The 15,139-nt window shown below is 43.7% G+C and overlaps 1 protein-coding gene across 3 annotated transcripts in view; it reads right to left on the reverse strand.

Annotated features, from left to right (window-relative positions):
• Positions 1–928: 928 nt before the first annotated feature.
• The window catches only part of PIP4P2 (phosphatidylinositol-4,5-bisphosphate 4-phosphatase 2), a 55,974-nt gene continuing 41,763 nt past the window's right edge, over positions 929–15,139 (reverse strand). For 2 of the 3 annotated variants that reach the window (XM_053246328.1, XM_053246327.1), the window contains exons 6-7: positions 6,636–6,735; positions 929–2,468 (exon numbers count right to left, since the gene is read on the reverse strand). In XM_053246328.1, the coding sequence (XP_053102303.1) occupies positions 2,325–2,468; positions 6,636–6,735 (244 nt within the window). In that variant the 3' untranslated portion in view covers positions 929–2,324. The remainder of the gene's footprint in view (positions 2,469–6,635; positions 6,736–15,139) is intronic. The other variant, XM_053246330.1, reaches the window with a different exon arrangement.

A 15,139-nucleotide genomic window follows, 5' to 3' on the forward strand; every position in this document is an offset into this window, starting at 1 on the left:
CAGAAAGGGAACTGTTGGGGGACGGGGAGAAAATAAAAACGCAAAATGAAAAGGTCGGACAGAGTGGGAGGGAGAGAGATAAGAAAGGCAGAATAAAGAAACAAAATCAAAGAGGGAATACTTTCCCCAGCAAACTGCTTCTCTTCCTCTCTCTAATTTCTCTTTCTATGAAGGCTCTTGGAAGGTCTGAAGTCTGCAGCGGTAGGCGATAAACTGAAGGAGCAGAGCGGGACAGCCACGGAGTAGCTACGAAGGGGGCAGGGCTACTGCCAAAATATATCTATTTTTAAAACTCTAGAAGGTTCCGGACTGGTCTCTGCGCAGGCACAAATGCCATGTGTGTGATGTATAGAGACTACAAAGAAGAAAATGGGGACTTACAAAATTGCACTATAGTGTTCTTGTTCAAATGTCCCCATTAAAACAAATGAGATATGCCACTGTTGTGCAACTGTTGCACAAGCATGCTTGTAACACACCTCTGAAGCAGACGCTCCAGATTTAGCACAGCTAACTAGCACAACAGTTTTGCATGAGTGCAATGTCCTTCTGCAAGCAGTTGCTCTGGACAGCAGCCAATATTCCCAAATTGCAAAATTAGGGCATCTATAACCATTCACACTGAAAGTGCAATAGGAAGGTACACCATCTGCACTGTGTAGGGACAACAGTTCATTCCTTTTTTGAATATGACAAAAATATTATTGAAACCTACCTGCTCAAGGAATTGGCCAATGTAACCCACCTTACTCTTCAGAACAGAAAATACATTATACTCTCATCTTTTGCAGACCAACACCAGTTCATGAGCCCAGGTGCCTGCTATGTGGGCCCAGAATCACTTGTTGTTAGCCAACAGCTAGTAACTCAGGACCCACATGGCTCACCATGTGACGTTCAGAGGTCCTCTAATAAAAGACCAGAAATATTAGCTTTGAATAATAATATTTATTAGTGTATTTGAAAAGGTACATGGTAATCCTGAGCTACTGCTTTTGTACATTTAACATACAAAGACTTTCATTTGAAATATACATTTATTGTGCTCCAAATCCTCATCCAAGCATCACTTTGCCTCAACAGGAATATAGACCATTGAAAATATTATACACAACCCTGAAACATCCACATTAAATCTACTTTCTTGACCCCCATTATCTAAGGACTACTGTAATCTAAACAGCTCAGGGCATTCCTTCAGAATTTAGAAAAACACTTTGTGTAAAACTTCAGAGATGGGCAGTGCAATAACTGGTCCCCATAATCCATTTGTGAACAGACCTTGAGAAAACTGTCTTCAGTTTTCCCATCATTTGATTAGTTATCAGTGTTATACTGACCAGCTATACATTGAAGGAATGATTGCAGTAACCATTTGCTTTCATTTTACATCAGTTAGTGTAAAGCTATAAATCTCCCTTTGCAATGACCAGAGAATTATTCTCCCATCAGGGAAAGCATACCATGATCCAGACAAAGTAAGAGGTAAACCAACATCACCCTACAGTCATCTACATTTATAAAACATATCAAATACTTCCCTTACTTAGACCCTGTAAAGGAACTCATACAAATAACTGGAGATAAGTTCCCTAATTCCAATCATGGCTTTTTAGAATTTGCCTGTAAAAAGATAAAAATTTCTATAAGGTCCCAGGGTCCTTAAAAGGAAAAAGGAAAAAGAAAGATTACCCAAGTTGAATTTCAGTGATGGATAAATAAACGTCGGTTTAAGCTGGACTACCAAAATATTGCATCTCTCAACTGGGAATTTCCAAAGTATATAGTGTTTACAAACGATGTCTCCCTAACAAAAGCTCCACTCTTCAAAAATGATGCATACTCAAGTAAGGTCTCTCTGATCTTAGGTAAAAGTTACTGTAAGCAGTTCAAGCAGAATGCTTATTGCTTAAATTTTAAAGCAAGCCACTTTGATACAGTTGTTAAAGTGTACATACAAATGTGAAGCAAATGTAGAAACACTTATAAACACTTCTTGCTTTTGCATACTCATCCCCAAATGGCACAGACTGGTGTTTAATACGGAAAAAGAATATCGTATGTTGGAGTTGAATTCAACACTGCTTTTAAGACAGGTGTACGATTGTGTAAACAAAGCTTCATTATTCAGAGCTTGGGAATCTAGCAGCAAAACAAACTATTTGCATATAATGTAGTGCAATGAACATTTGTTCTTAAAGGATCCCCAGCCTTAAAACTATTTGTAACAGAATAAAAACATCAAAGAAAAACATTTAAATTATTTAGCTCATATCATTAGAACCTCTAGAAATCCCAGTTTTCTATATGCTACCATCAGGAATCTATGCAAAACTGTGCTCTGGATAACTGACTTTTATGGCTCCCCAGTAGCAGGCTCGAATTAGGCAGACCAAGCCTAAGAGGTAAGCAATAGCCCAAGAAACATATGTGGCATGAAAATTTCTAGCAAAATCTTGTGTACCAACCTATAAAGGAAAAGAAAAGACGACAATCAGGAATAGCAAAAATAAATTAGACCTTTGAGTGGAACAGTTATATACAATTAGTTTAATGTTTTAGAAAAATAAAGAAAAAATCATACTGGGGTCCTTATAACTTTCTGATCCGTATAAAATTTCCTCTGTAGGGAACTCATTTGGGCACACAGAGACAGCCCTATCCTACCAACCCACATTTAAAATCTATTACTGTTCAGAGAACTCAATAATTCTGCATTCTATACTCAACAAGCTGCCAGAATTTCAAATTTCCCCACAAAGAATATGCTAATCTATGGTAGAAAAACCAAAAACTATGTCCTGAACAATGGAAGAATTTTAAAAGTGCGCAATGTGGAGTGTAGAACTGCACCATAAACAGTGTGCTAGTTGGGTTGGAGCCCTACTCCACAACACATTTAAACCCAATGGTAAACCCAACCCTGCTTTATCCCAGAATCTTATCTTGCTTTAAATTGAAAAGTGAGCCGATAAATTTGGGCATTAAATTAACTTTTTGTAAACTTTATTTTATCCATTACATTTATTGCTGTAGAACGTAATTCCTCTAACATATTGGGGGGGGGGGTTGGGGGGGAGAGATATAATTACCATCATTGTAGAATTCCAAGTGTGTGTCTCTCTTTTGAGAACTGTTGTTATTTCTGCCACATGTAGCTTCAAAGGGGCAGACATGAACACATTCAAGGTGAGATAATTATTTATTTCATTTTATATAATGCCTAATATGGTAGAGCATTTCTTCTGCTAACTGAGCAAATTAGGCACCTTTTAAAGTGGCAGTTCTCTTACTTAGGAGGGGGAGAGCAACTGGCCCTATCTAACCACATCACAGCATCCCTCCAGTGGCTGTTGCTCAGGCCTACCTTTTGTTTCTGTTTAGATTGTGAGCCCTTTCGGGTCAGGGATGTAAGGGGGTCACGGCGGCAGGGGCTATAGGGCCAGTTCCCGTTTGGCCTCAGAACTTTGGCCCTAGCAAACAGGAAGCTTTTTGTGCCTCTGACGACACTGCCTGTTAGCTCCACAGGTGGGTCGCCGCGGCTGCCCTGTTCTTTTTCTTGAGGAGTCCTCGGGCTCTGACCTCTCTCAGCCCTCCTCCACTACTGGCCCCTCATCCTTGGCCGGGCTGGCTTTATATAGCCCCTGACATGTGGGGCAAGTCTTGCGAGACCTCGGTCCATAGTCTTGTGAGAGTTGCCGCAAAGCTCACAAGAGTTCATCGTTTGTGACTGACGAAGGCTCGCGATGAATTGGGGGCCAGTCACAGTCTTCCCCGGCATTCAGAAGAGGAGGAGCATCTCCCGACAGGCCCGAGAGAGGAAGCGGTGCCCAGTCAGGCAGAGTAAGGTTGCCTTCTCCGTCTGCACCCGGTGGGATGACATTGAACCCCCAAGAAGGGAACTATCTTATTTATTTATTTTTCCTACGTAAATCACTTACTAATATTACTATGTAAACTACTTACTAAAAACTACTAATATACCACTTTTAAAAATAAATTTTCAAAGCAGTATATTAGTAGTAGTATTAATAATAATATGGTCAATACTTTTTATCTATTTCTTGATAAAGCCTAGCATTGGATTTTAATTAGTAAGCCAATCAAAAGCTTTTACTGTTAATTTCCTATAGTGCTTAAGTAAAGAAAGAACCCACTTTCTTTCAATAACTAGCTGAATCTTAGAATTTACAGAGCTTTGCATTTGTTTACATAACACTGGTTTAAGCCATTCAGTTCTGTTAAGTCTGTCCATTGTACCCGAAGGCCTTGCTTTTCTAGTGATTCAATAGCACTTTCACAATGCAGCAATGCTCCCCCTTTCTATCAGTCTATTACAGCACAATATTCTGTGTTGAAGACTTCCTCTCAGATTACTTTGTCTTATATGTAGCTATGATTCATATGATTCGGTCCCATAAGTTTCTGTAATTTTACAGTGAAGAGGCCGTTGTGCAGCCAGGTGCATGCATGTGTGTGACTTCCCAGCAGTAATTAAATTCTTGGGTTTGCAATCCAGTCGTCCACATGTTTCAATGCAACTTACTCTCAAGTATGTATGCATAGGGTTATGGTATTTAGTTAATGAAACAAATTCCTACAGTAATTCCAAGTAAGGTCAAGGTAAAGTTGTGTCGTTGTGTCAACTCCTAGCGACCACAGAGCCATATGGTTTTCTTTGGTAGAATATAGGAGGGGTTTGCCATTGCTATCTCCCGCACAGTATGAGATGATGCCTTTCAGCATCATTCCTATATCGCTGCTGCCCAATATAGGTGTTTCCCATTGTCTGGGAAACATAACAGCAGGGATTCGAACCAACAACCTCTTGCTCCCTAGGCAAGTTACTTCCCTGCTGCTCCATTAGGTGGCTAATTCCAAGTAGCAAGGTCTAAGTTACAGCAACATTTATTTAACTTAGAACAAATTTGATGAAAATGAAAAGTTACATGCAACTGTATAACAACTGAGAGAGGCTAATTGATCCTAACTGAAGAGGATTCAAGAAAACCTGGCAATCACAATTCTCTTGCATACCAGGTAAGGATGTGTCCTCAGCACGGTTTGAACACATTTAGGAAAATCAGAAAGGGAACCTTAAAGAAAAGGAGAGCAGATGCTTACCTGCTCGGCCGCCCCTTCCAGTTTCCTGCTGGGGTGGCACGTGCCCTAAAAAGCCATGTGCACTGTCAGCACGCACATGGCAGGCACCATGTGAATGCTGACAGTGTGGTGGAAGAAATCAGGTAAACATCTGCTCTCCTTTCCCTTAAAGTTCCTTTTCTGATTGTCCTAAATGTGCTTGAACCATGCTTCGAACCATACTTTGGGCACATCCCTAACACCAGGTATTGCTGACATCAGTAAGGGCAAGATAGTGTGGATCCAAAGTACTGAAGATGTTCTTTTGGCAAACAAAGGATCTTATAAAAGTCCACCCCCATTGTTGTTGTGGAGAATTGGAGAACCTTGTTTACTTAGACCACGTATTATCTCCTGGCTCCAGGCTAAGTGGGACTTTAAAAAGAAATGGTCCATCTGACTAAATTAAGGGGATTGGCTACCCAAACTACACATGATGATGGCATCCACGTCCGGAGATCAGTCCAATCATGTCTAAAGCAAGGGTCAGCACATTATTATTATTATTATTATTACATTTTATATCCCGCTCTTCCTCCAAGGAGCCCAGAGCGGTGTACTACATACTTGAGTTTCTCTTTCACAACAACCCTGTGAAGTAAGTTAGGCTGAGAGAGAAGTGACTGGCCCAGAGTCACCCAGCTAGTTTCATGGCTGAATGGGGATTTGAACTCGGGTCTCCCCGGTCCTAGCCCAGCACTCTATTCAAGTGCTGAGAGGGCATGACATAGAAGTGCTGAACTTTTCCTCTGTCACTATTATAGTCCATTTGACAAGGCCATAGAAGGCACCTCCTCCATGAATAAGTCCATCTTTTCCCTGCCACTGCCTCTCTCTGGGCCCAATCCCAGAGGGAAAGGGCAAGGAGAGATGAGGGTCTCACCAATGCTCAAATTTGTGGAGTGGGCATGCAAAGAGGTAGTGGAAGCAAAGAGCAGCAGGGTCAGGGGCTGGCAAAGAGCCCCTTGCTGGGGTGTGGGCTTCGGCAGGTGCCCAACCCCTGCCTTCTTATTTTTTTCTCCCATTTGGGGTTGGATACCAGAAATAAATCCAACTGGGAGAAAATAATCTGAAGAGAGGCTGCTCACTGAAAGGAGAACAGCACCCATGCACCATTCTTCGGCTCTTAAAATTGCACCACCATTCCCAATTTAGACATAATTGGGCCAGACCCAATTGTTATGGATTCGTTTAAGCACATGGGTCAGCAGCTATCGCATGTTGTTTGCACCACAGGAAGGAGTCACGGAAAAGCTTCTTTCCAATTTTTACTCTCAGAGATTGGCATATTGCTGCAGGATACCCCTCACAGTCTGAAATGTGGGACAACATTTCTAAATACATTGTGTTATGTATTTGCTTACCAATTCCTTATTTTTTAGGACATCTTATGAACAAATTGCGAGCAAAAATTCCTAAACTTTAAAGGATCTGCTTGTCTACAGAATCTGTTCTATTCAGTTGCAGGGTACCACTGATGATATTAAACTTACGTTACTCACAGTTAAACCAACTCCAATGAAGATAAATATCATTCCAATGGTAATGTATGCACAGCAGCGTCTTCGTGGGAGCGCACATCCAACAGAAGAACTGCAAATGACAGAATTAGATTGACAGGTACAAAATTAAATACAAAACCAGTTTTGACAGTCCTCTTTGAGGATTCATAAAAATGAAAAACAGTATTTGCTTCCCATAGGTGTGTATGTACACACACACACACACACACACACACACACACACACACACTGTATACACATATTGGATTTGATGCAAATGCACATCCTCAACCAATGTTTCCATTTATCTATCCCACCCTGTAGAGATTATCAGACAACTTCAGAATGGGATTTTCATTGGCTGACATGACACCTTCATGTGTTTTCACCATAGAGACAAAACATGGCTTGTGATGCCCTGCATCTATGGTACGAATAGGCTGGGGGATCACTGTGGCCCGCACACTGGTGCTTGCGTGCAGTTATGTCATAATTCCCCATTGACAGAGAGCAATATCATGCCACTACTCATGTTGGGAGAGCTGTCAGTACTTTTCTCCAAAACGGAATACAGCTATGATTTCCATGCAACATGATAGGAAAAGGACTACTATATTCTGAGCCGTGGGGAACTTTAAGAAATCATTCATTGTGAAGAGCAGGACACAGAGTTTATATCCTAGGTGCACCGCAACATGCTTTCCAGTTTCAGTTACAGCACATTTACTTATTTACTAGCTGGCCCAGGCATGAGCATCTGCACCTCTAGTTTTCCCCACTCCTTCCTGGCTCTCCCCCATTCTCACCCACCCACCCCCGCCAGCTGTCTGTCCGCCACTGCTTTCCTCTGCCCCTCCTGGTAGCTCATTCGCAAACTCTCACAAGAGCCGCCATGCATAAGATTAGCAATGAGTACATCTTAGAGAATTATAGATAGATAGATATTTAAGAAGTACAAGATTAAAACACAAAATGTAGGCAAGAACCTACAAGCACATTAGGAAACAAAAGACTTTCCAGCTAGTGGTAAAAAATACCAAGCAAAGGCACAGTCCACTTCTCTCAAGTGAGGATGTTTTTTTAACAAAAGGGGCCACAAAGGCAGCCTTGCTTTTCACACTATTAGATCTTATCACAGTAAGAATGGGGAGAGGGAATGTAGAGGAAAGCCTCCTTGGATCATCTTGATGAGTGGGGAGGAATACAGGGAAATAGACTCCTCCTCAGGTATGCAGGTCCCAGGCCATTAAGGACTTTTAAAAGGCAAAGAACTAGCCCTTGAACTGAACGCAGAGCAAGTGGAATTAATAAGCATATCTACCTAATTTGCATAATTTATGCAGACTGCAAAATTCACTTTTGTTTGGTATAGGATTTGGATATTTAAAGCACAGAATCTAAACCTTGTGTGGCACAGCAGTAGAAATGCACCACTGGTTATTAGAAATTATTCCTACAGTTTTTTAATCCACTTAAGAGCACTGTCTATGTAACATGCAAGAATAGCAGCAAGCAATAACAGGTCACCACCTCAGTAGGCCTCTCTTCCTCCTAAAGTTTTGTCAAAGCTCATATTAGGGGCATCCTTTCAAACTATTTTGTAAGTTGTTGTTTGCATTTTGGTGAATGGACTCAAGCAGTAACCACGCATAGGGGTGGGAATGGAGAGCAGAGATTTTCAAACTTCTTATGGCTCAGATGAAGACAGTCACTTATCCCCACAAACCGAAAGAATAATTTATTCTCATGTTTTTTCATATAATCACAGCAGGGCAACAGGGTTTATTGACTGCATTTCACAGCTCCTGCCTCCACAGTATGAACAGGAAAACATTCTCATTAGCTGGCTAGCTATGTTCAAAACTATTCTTGTGCATGTAGCACGTACGTTTAAATTTAGCAGTCTTTCCAGAAACAAACGATTAGTCCTATATCTAAATGATTGTAAACGTTACTTTAAACACATTGCAGATATTTTCAGGGATCATAAGGAACCCAGTGCTTAATATCTCAAAACTCAGCACTGAGTTGCGATCCGTACCACAGATACATACAGCTATTATTCATTTGCTGCTGCTCTTATTCATTTGTATTATTAATAGGTCTGTCACCTGACTGATCACCCGTTGAGTTGATTAATCAGTCAATTAAATTTGCATAGGGTTACAGACAATAGCTGACATCCTAATGCTGTGTGCATGCTTCTAACAACAGCAGGCATGCAGCGCTAGCCCCTGTGCTTTTGAAGTGCAGACACTCTTGTGCAAGAGTGTGACTATTTTCAGTGCTCTCCCCAATACTCTGCAAGAACTCTGTTATCGTAGAACACACTCCTGGCCCTCAGAGACATGTTTCCACTGTAAGAGAGTAATTCCAGAGCATGGAGAGAACGTTGAAAATAGCTGTGCTCTTGTACAAGAACACCTGCACTTTGAAAACATCAGGGCTAGCACTGTGTGCTGCTGTTATGCTCACACAGTGTGCATAACAAGTGATATGTGTGCATAACAAGCCAGCCACTGATTAGGAACATGGGAAGCTGCCTTATACTGACTAGGGATGTGCAAAACGATTCAGGTACAAAACTATTTGTACCCGAATCAGGCCACTTCGGGTGATTTGTCAACAAAACAAATCGCCCTTTTGCATCTTCTGAAAGCTCTGTTGACAAAACAGATCACCCCTGTTTTGGCTCCAAAAGATTTGTTATTTCGGACCTCCATTTTGTGGCGATCTCTGAGTCAGTCTCCATTTTGTGTTTGACATCTATTTGAATTTCCCGCCTTCAGAGCAATGAACGAAAGCATGGGCTGATCTCCTGACGATTCCCTCCTTGTTCCCGATTGGCTCCTTTGGCTCTTGCCACTTCTGACTGACCCCACACTGGCCAGGGAAAGGGCCGAAGAAGGAGCAAGGGTGGGTGGGAGGGAGGGAGTTCAAGGAGGGATTCATTCATACATTCATTCAGATTTAAAGAGGCAGCAGCCATTCTGCCTTGTTCTGCCTCATACTCATAGGAGGAGAGAGAGAGAGAGAGAGAACCTTGCTTGCTTTGCTTGCCACCATGCTATTGCCCCTATGCCTATTGCCTTCTGCCTTGCCAGCCTGAGCCCAGCCTTCCCACCCAGCCTGCCTGCCTGCCTCTGCTGGCTAGTGTGGCTACCAGCCTGGGAATGGATTAAAATTAATCTCTGCTGCATTGCTTTTAATTTATTTATTTGTTGAATCCTGAGAAGAATCCTTTTTTAACCCCTTTGAGACAGAGAATCACTGCCTGTCTGTGCCAGCAGGCACCAGCCCTAGCCCCTGGGGCCACCAGCCAGCCACCCCTCCCCCCCCGATTTTCCAGGCTTTTGCCCCAGCCCCCCCTCCCCAAATCTGAAGAAGGAGAAGTCAAGAAGAAGACTGAAGAAGAAAGAGTTGTCTCAGAGACCAGACCACAGAAGTAGACAACTGGGTGAAGCCCTAGACTTAGTAAGTGTACCCTATTTTCTCTCTAATACACACACCCCTCTGGAATTCTGTATTCGTGGGGTTTTCTCCTGTTTGGAGGGAGGATTTGGGTTGCAATTGAATTTAAAAGGTTGTGTGTTGTTTAGTTTAGAAGAAGTTTAAACAGGGGTTCTGTGTGGGAGGAATCCCCGTTAGCTAGTACTAGTGGTGGTTAGAAAGGTAGCATAGCCTCATGGTTTTAAAAAATAATTCTGTCTTTCTTACCATTCCAAAGATTTTGCAGGGGGCATTTTTAAAAAACAGAAGCCTGTCCTCCTCCAGCCCTCTGCCCCATAATATATCAGTATTAACATTCTCTGCCCAGCAGCCTATTGTATCTTCCCTAGTTATTATTGTATCCTCCCTAGTTATACTGTATCTATTCTGTTCCCAATCCCTAGTTATACTATATCTGTACCCTATTGCATCTGTTTCCTAGTTTGTGTGTGTGTGTGTGTGTGTGTGTGTGTGTGTGTGTGTGTGTGTGTGTGTGTATAAACAATTCAAATGCCTTGGATGGTTTGTTGTGCCTGTATTTTGAGGACCTCATGAATGGGCACAAGACAGGTTATCTCTCTCTCTCTCTCTCTGGACTTCTTTGCAATGAAGATTAGGTCATATTGAGACTTCTAGCATCATCATCATTTTTATTCAAACTAGATTGCTTGCATCTACAATAGGTTGTGCTGGTGCCACAGGCTCTGATCTGTCGTAGAAATGTCAAAAAATGCACCAAAAATTGTGTTATCACTCTACTTGTGTAGGTGGGAGAGGGGCCAGACCTCGCTGTTCTACTGGCAGAATGTTGTTTTTTGCACCCTTCCTTAGTTAGCCCGCTTTTATGGCCAGGTGCCACAGATGTTGCTGTGTCTGTTAATTGTGGATGAAAAATGCTTGGGGGAGGAAAGGGCAGGGCACATTTGATGCTGTTGTTCTTGGCCCTAGTCTGCTGCCTCTGTGATATCGCACTAACTTACTTGCTTGCTTGTTGCTGGCTGCTGCTGTTACTCTGCATTGGGAGGGGGTGCGTGCGACAGTGCATTTCATTGTTGTTGTTTCACATTGTTGTGTGTAGATCAATTGCATTTCTTGGGGGGGAGATGGTGGGACACAATGGATGTGGTGAATGACACAGTGGTTGTGCATGGCCTTTGGAAACCTTGTTCTTTGCAAAGCTCTGCTGCTGATGATGATGTGTGTTGCATCCACCCTATGGGACAAGGGGGACAGACAGTGCCCATTTCTGCCTGTGAGTGCCTCCTAGGAGTGTCACAGTGGGTCGGGCTACCACCCAGATTCCAAAGGAATTGTGCAAAGGGTTGATTTTTAAAGAATTTCTGAAGTTTGTGCATCTTTGGGGCAGAAAGGGGGCAGAAAAGGGGCTTTGGGGCAGAAGAGTGAGGGGGTGGTAGTGCCCAGTGGGTGTAAGGAAGCTACCACTCATATAGCAGAATGATTGGGCAAAGGGCTGGTTTTTAAAGAATTTGTGAGGTTTGTGCATCTTTTGGGCAGATTCGGGGCCGAAAAGGACCTTTGGGGGCAGAAGAGTGGGTTGGGTGATAGTGCCCCAATGGGTGCCTGCCACCATCCAGATTCCAAAGGAATTGGGCAAAGGTCGGATTTTTAAAGAATTTGTGAAGTTTGTGCATCTTTACGCTTTCCCCCCATAGGGAATAATGGGGGTTTCAGCAGCCCCATAACTGCACTTGGGGGGCACCAGGGTGGCCCAGAGCTAGCGGTAGTGTAGTGCACATAGGGTGCCAACCAACCCCATACCCACAAGTCCATGGGGTACTGGGTTTTGTTGTTTCTGAGGTATTCTGAGTGTAGATTCTCTGGTAGCAGAAGATAGTGGATTCCCCCCATTATTCCCTATGGGGGGAAAGCTTAAAGATGCTCAAACTTCATTAATTCTTTAAAAATCACCCCTTTGCCCAGTTCCTTTGAAATATGGGTGATGGCAGGCACCCATTGAGGCACTACCGCCCGACCCACTCTTCTGCCCCGAATCTGCCTCAAAGAACGCAAACTTCAGAAATTCTTTAAAAATCAGCCCTTTGTCCAATTCCTTTGAAATATGGGTGGTAGCTTCCTTGCACCCACTGGGCACTACCACCCAACACACCCCACTCTGGGCCACCTTGGTGCCCGCAATATGAAGCTATGCGTTTGCTGGAATCCCCATTGTTCCCTATGGGAAAAATCTTAAAGACGCATAAACTTCAAGAATTCATTAAAAAAAATCAGTCCTTTGCCCAATTTCTTTGAAATTTGGGTGGTACCTTCCACCCATTGGGCACTACCACTCCCCCTTTGCTCTCGGGCCCTTTTTTGTCCAAATACAATCAGATTCAGAAAAATTAGGGTACAAATTGAATCAGGTGTGATTCGGGGGTGGGGGTCAGATTCAGACCCAAAACAAATTGGGGGTGTTTCAATTCAGGTACAAATCGAAACAAAAAAATCAATTTGTGCACACCCCTAATACTGATTCAGATCATTGGTCCTCTAGCTCAGTACTGTCTACACTGACTGGCAGTGGTTTCTCCAAGGTTGCAGGCAGGAGTCTGTTGCAGCCATTTCTTGGAGGTGTTAGGGAGGGAACCTGGAACCTTCTGCATGCAAGCATGCAGATGCTCTTCCCAATCCCCTAAGGGGAATATTTTACAGAGCTCACATGTAGTCTCCCATTCAAATGCAAACCAGGGTAGACCCTTTTTAGCAAAGGGGACAGTGCATGCTTGCTACCACAAGAGATATGTGTAGACATGTGGAAAGATGTGCATGAATCTCTGAAAAGAGATGTGTAGATGTGCATGAATTGTATGTTATGATTTGATTCGAGCTCAAATAGAATAGCAAAATACTCTAATCAATTTGTCAAAACAGTGACCATTGCCAACTGTTTTGATGAAAACCCAAATCAGTTAGAATGATTTGGCCTTAGAGAACAATGGGTAACTCGAATCACCACATTGTTCTCCATGGGTAGGTCCAATGGAAACCAAAGTGGGTTGGGTGGCAGGGCATGATGGGTACTACCTACCACCTGACCCACAAAAGAAATGGGCAAGCGGGCAATTTAACCTTGTCCCCTTCCCCCCAAAAATCCATAGGATCCTATGGGTTTTTTTGTGTGTTTTTTTTTTGGAAAGGTTAATTTCCCCCCCTAAAAAAATCACTCGCCTGCCCATTTCTTTTGTGGGTTGGGTGGTAGGTAGCACCCACCACGCCGTACCACCCAACCTATTTTGGTGCCCTTAGGACCTGCCGATGGGGAACAATGGGGTGATTCAGGTTCCCCATTGTTCCCTATGGCTGAAGCACGTAGAGTGCACAAATTTGCAACCCTGCCTTGAAAAACACTGCAGAACAGAAGCACACATTCCCTCTCAACACAGAACACTACATTCTGCCACACAGTCCAAACATGGCCAAAAAAGAATCACTGACCCAGAATCCACTGCCAGCTACAGTGCCTGTACTTCAGTAACATCATTGGCAAGTTACTCTATCAGACAGAATTATGTCTCCTTACTTCTGCATTGCAACTGCTGCTGTAGCAGCACCTGTAGCAGCCAGCACCCTTAGCAGCTTAAGCACAGCCATAAGCTCAATTAGAATAGCATCATCTTCAGCCACATTTTGACTGAGTACATGCAATGCAGAAGACAGATTGCAGAGCAGACCAGAGCAGTGAAGACCAGAGTGTGAAGTACAGGTTACTCTCAAGGCCAGACATAGAGCTCATCACAGCAATCACCAAGAAATATTACAGACAGACGCATAGATCTGAACTGCCACTGTCCATTTCTCATCACAATACCATCTCACAGACAAACCACAATTCAAGGACGGCAGGCAGGCACCCAAGTTCTGCCTTTGTCAATCTGAGATCCAGCAAACCAGATAGTTAACAACATGCAATAGCGCAGCAAGCATATTATACATAGTGCTGAGAAAACCACAAAATCAAACCTTCCTTCCTTCCATCCATCCTGCCTGCCACAGAGAGTCAGGAAGACAGAGCAGTCACAGCCTGATGGATCAATGGTCTGACAAGGAACAAAGCTTATACTGGGCAAAGAGGCACCTTTTTAACATGGTGATTCTCTTTATTTAGCAGGGGGAGAGTAATTGGCACTATCCAGCCCCAGCACAGTACATCCAGTGATTGTTGCTGGTGTCTATCTTATGTTTCTTTTTAGACTGTGAGCCCTTTAGGGACAGGGATCCATCTTATTTATTTATTATTTCTCTATGTAAACCACTTCGGAAACTTTTGTTGAAAATATAAATTGTTGTTATACTCTTCCCATGAGAAAAAGTCTTCTTCTCTTCTTCCCCAGAGCACATCCCTGCGTCTGGATAGCACCAGGGCCTCAGATTGGTGCTGGCAGCCTGACACAAAAGGGGCAGTGCACCTATCCATCATCTCTTCATTGGCCCTGGTGGTGGTGTGCATGTGTATCCGCCTTGTCAGCAGCACCAACAGACAGATTGTGACACATTTGGGGTTGATCAGGGTGGAGTGAGCTGCCAGTGGTGTTGCAGTGGGTGGGGGTGACCATGAGTCACTCACGCTCCATGGCCAGCTCAGGATAGCCCAGCAGGGGGAGATTGGCCTGCAGGAAGACCAGCTGCTCCACCATGTCAGTGTGCTTGATGGGGTGTCACCATGCCTCCCCTCCCCCAGCCAGGGAGAACACCCTCTCGCTCTGGATGCTGCTTGGTGGGCACAAGACCAACCATCTGGCAACCGCCACCAAGTCTGGCCAGACTGGAGCAGCTCCGTCTCCTGGCCTGCCACCGGCTCCTGAAGCACACACTGCTCAGCACAGCTGCAGGGCTCAGTGAGCTCCTCCTGTACCCCTGGCAAGGCACCAAGGAACCCCTCCACACAGGGTGGAATGCGGAGGTGAAACCACCAGCTCACTTGGCCCTACCAAGGACACTATGGTGCTGGAATGGGAAGTGGCAGCAATACTACTGCTGCTAGGGGT

This window comes from Hemicordylus capensis, chromosome 4 (assembly GCF_027244095.1).
Source record: "Hemicordylus capensis ecotype Gifberg chromosome 4, rHemCap1.1.pri, whole genome shotgun sequence".
In the NCBI taxonomy this organism is placed as follows: domain Eukaryota; kingdom Metazoa; phylum Chordata; class Lepidosauria; order Squamata; family Cordylidae; genus Hemicordylus; species Hemicordylus capensis.